The sequence below is a fragment of the Vigna radiata genome, chromosome 8, assembly GCF_000741045.1.
Source record: "Vigna radiata var. radiata cultivar VC1973A chromosome 8, Vradiata_ver6, whole genome shotgun sequence".
Taxonomy (NCBI): Eukaryota; Viridiplantae; Streptophyta; class Magnoliopsida; order Fabales; family Fabaceae; genus Vigna; species Vigna radiata.
In genome coordinates, this window is record NC_028358.1 from 37114768 (window position 1) to 37119077 (window position 4310).

Sequence of the window (4310 nt, forward strand, 5' to 3'; positions counted from 1 at the left end):
TCTTCCAGAGAGGCACGCCCCTTGCAATGCCAAGTTATCATGCTTTTGTGTCAACTTGTTTCATCATTATTTTTCAAACTTAAACCAGTTTGCATTCAGTGTTCAATCATAATACGACATGTTACTAAACATTTTTAGGCGGAGTTAATGAAAAAAATTATTCTTGTAACAGAAAATATGTTCAATCATAATATGACGTGTTACTAAACATTTTTAGTCGCTTGAAACCGAGCTGTTTCTCCGTTTTGTTATCCTAAATTAGTTTCACCCTAATATTTCAAATTGACAATGGATGTTAAATCAAAATATTATTCAGACAATCACCACTCCGAATCACAATTTCACTGTAAGACATGATTTAAAAAATTACTGTCTAATACAAAAAATATGTTCGAGAAGAAGAATTACTAGAAGAGTAGGACATCAATTATTAATTAATGGAAATTATATCAAATTAATTATGGGACCAACGGTTGACTATCTAACCTTAACAAATATTTCTACTTTTATATTACCCAACATTCATAATCCTACCCCAATCACAAATACATTTTAATCCCAATTTTAACATGAATATTTCGATCCAGGATAGAGGTGGTTAGTTTTTACAGAAAAATATTTCCGGAAAAAAAATCTGGAAATTCACAAACGATGGGTAAAAGAAGAAACATGACAAGATCAAGGAAGAAACAGCTTATTTTAACCCAAATAACGATCAACAGCTTATTTTAACCCAAATAACGATCCCGCGTTTCAACAAAACGGTTAACTTTATTCACAGACCCAAATAAATTCAATTTTCTTTCAAAAATATTGAAATTCAACAAACAGACTGACATATCTGACGATACATTTGTAGCCTACAGTTGTAATGAAGATAAACTATTACGCTGGATTTTACATTCCTATCAACAGGAAACAGAAAATTTTAATCCCGGACAGTACAGAAGATATATTGCACTCTCCCGTAATTGCATTCCCACACCATATTCTGATAAAGTGGAAACTAAACTTTGGTTTACCATATTGTTTGTGCTGACATAATAATTCCAACAATCACTCCAAATAGCCCAAGCGCGCTACCAAAGATCTCAATCACAAGAATCTTCACGAAGAGCGAGGAATTCTGAGCATCAGATAATGCTCAGCTGCTTCCAATTAACACACAACCTGCCAGAGGGGGAAAAATTGAATGTCACAACAGTATGGAAAAGGTCCCCCTGCACTCATCGGGAGAGTTTCCTGAAAAAAAAAAAATGAGAGGTAGGATAACAAAGAATACACCCACAAACAAGATTTGCGAAGCCCAATATTAATCCGGAAGCAAAGATTGCATATCCAGCCCTAAGAGACTCTGGGTCGTAGATATTTGCTGCTGGAACGCTTTCTAATTTTGTTTGAAGAATAATAGTCACAATAACACCATATATAGCAACAGCTTCTCAGAAGAATACACTGAAATACAACAAACATCTCGAACCACAATGACAAGATGGCACAAATGTTCATATTTGAAACTATATCAGCCATACTGGGATACTATTATGCAGAAACTACATGCAAAACGGAACATTAGCATTCATAGTATTCAAATAGAACAATCTTTGAGTTAAGAATGAATTTTTTTATATTCACATTAAAACAGGGTCTAACAACTTATTTTACACTGTAAGTTGGGTCAATCAATCATTATTAAATGATTGAGTACGAATTAGTTTATTATGTATTCAACATAGCTTATAATAAAAAATCTTATTGATAAAGCTAATAAAACTAAAATCTCTACATAATTGAGAGAAAAAAGAACTAAAAGCTGAAAGAAAAGATATTGAGCTCAACCGTAATTGTCTTCCCAGGCAAACTAACTTTTGAGAGCCTTACTTGAGCCGGCATAATAATCCCAAGAATAAACAAAGCACACAAACGGAGGTCCAGTGAGACTGTGAACAAAGTTGACATAGAAAAATAAATAATTACCACTCCAACTTCAATGCCAGTTAGTGGTAAACCATGCTCGACCAAAATCGACAATATTGAAGTATTGAAGTTGAGCAGTTAGAGTGTTTATTCCAGATGGACTTGAAAAAGGTACAAGCAATCTCTCTAGCCAAAAAACCAGGCATAATATGCACATTAGAATTCTTACCTTGTCAAGAAAAAATAAACTTCAAAGCATTCTCCTTTATTTGAAATTAAAATATCAGTATTAATCTTTCAGCTTTTGCATCTGACCTCTGAAAAAAAAAAATAGACGGAGGTTGAAATGGAGAATAAAATTCAGTGCAAGAAGCTCTCTATATCTTTCATTTTTTTTTCATGTATTAGATAGTTATTCAATAACCCATTAGGCTTCAGACCATACGATCCCTTACTCCCAATGATGAAGAAAGATTATCACTGCTTATTATGTGGGGGAAGACTAATTCCCTAGCCAGTAAAATCACCTCATACTCAAAACTAAATTTGTCACAATTTTACTACCAGTAAATAGCTATTTGCCACAGAAATAAGCATTAAGCCACCAATAAAGTAACATCGTTGAATAAAGATCCAGAAGAAGTCACTGACAGAAAAGGAATTCTTGACTGATTCCTCAACATCAAAGACTTCATTTTATCACAACAATTTTCTTTGAGGCATTCTCCCTGCACCTCTCTAGTATCGTCCTGCACCTCCCAAATTTTCTTTAAAACAAATATTAAAAAAATAAACCCTTTGTCGACCACTGTTTTTTTGTGTGTGAAAGCTGCGAACCGCCACTGTGCAGTTATAATTTGTAAACTCTAACACAGAGCTGCTACAATCCAACTTCAAATCCTTAACCGAAGCAAAGCTAAGAAATGTAATCTCCTAATCTAAACGAACGAATCTAACCTAGAACTAGAGAAATCATGGTAAAATCAACAGAAACATGGACTTCCACTACCGTAAAATTTCTCATCAACCTAATTCAGTACAAAAAATTACTGTAAAAAAAAAAAAGGAAACACCTAAATTAAATATATGTAGTCCAATTAAATGCATAAACTAAAAAAAACGGTGCAAACAAATTGCAATTAGTTTTACCTAATGAGATTTTTGGAAGTGATTCGAGGAGCCTTGATTGCAGCGCCGATCAAGCTACTACCGGTGATGTAAATCCCCCTGCAAGCGTGGGCGAAGCGATTCCAGAACTGAGAACAATGTAAACGGAAGCGGAAACGAAAATTGAAAAACGGATATCGAAGGCTTACCAGGCGGCGCCGAGGACGGAGACGCCGATTGCGACCGCGATACTGATGGCGGAGAAGGTGTAGGGCGGGATCGCGACAAGTGCCCTGCTCCAAGAACTCGAATGTGCCACAATCGTCTCAGACATTGTGAACGTGTTGATAACGGAAGGGAATCGATTAATGTTTGTGACTGGATCTCTGAGTTGTTCGATTAACCACGGAGCCAAAATGGAAGGGACGAAACGCAGTGTGTCGTTTAGATAATATTGAATTGTTGAATCTGAAAAGCCTCAATGGTCTCGTGTGTTGAGTGAGGACAAAGCATGGTGGAATATCTCGTGTTTACGTGTGGAGGCAGTCGGTCGTCTCTGTAAGTTGCCGAAGCGTTACAAATGGTATCAGAGCCTAGCCTCTCTCAGTACAGTGTGGTTCAGGACGAACCAAGCGGAAGCTGGTGGACATGTGACGCCCGGGCACTCAGAGGGCGGGGAGTGATCGCCGGTTCAAGAGGCACAGACAAGGAGCGGCTCCTGGCAGGCTTCTAGTGGAAGGGGTACATGGACGAATCGAACATACACCGGGATGAGAGGGATTTGGAGACTGTATAGGTATGAGGCTATACAGTTGAAGGATAATTTAAAGGAATTGATTTGGCTACTCATATCACCAAAATACATTTGCTTTTCGGTAGCATAACCCATAAGAAATCCCTGTAAGTTGCCTCTATTTGTAAAACCAAATAAAAAATACATTGTGATACCCTCTATTTGTAATAATCTAATTCTCTTAAAAAGGGAAATAGAGAAACTAGGAAATCTATAAGAAATAAAATAAAAAAAAGATTATATATCTATTTCCTCTAATTAGGATGATTCTAAAGATATTATCTCAAATTACAACATAGATCAATCCATTAAATGTCTTTATGGGGTGATTGAAGATGTACATATAGACAAATTCACTTATCTAGTGGATTTTGTCATTTTTAATATGGAAGACAACATTGAGGTACCTCTCATTTTGGGTAGACCATTTATGAAAACTCCTTATGAAATATGGACAGGAAGGAAACAAGTTTAAGACATCTTCATGTTTTAG

The 4310-nt window shown here is 36.0% G+C and overlaps 1 protein-coding gene across 1 annotated transcript; it reads right to left on the bottom strand.

Moving 5' to 3' along the window:
• Positions 1 to 702: 702 nt before the first annotated feature.
• Positions 703 to 3799, bottom strand: LOC106770765 (V-type proton ATPase subunit c''2). The gene is given in 4 exon segments (XM_022785412.1): positions 703 to 1170; positions 1283 to 1455; positions 3067 to 3144; positions 3234 to 3799. Coding segments are annotated over 4 exon segments (528 nt in total). The 5' UTR covers positions 3359 to 3799; the 3' UTR covers positions 703 to 1018.
• Between the last annotated feature and the right edge of the window lie 511 nt (positions 3800 to 4310).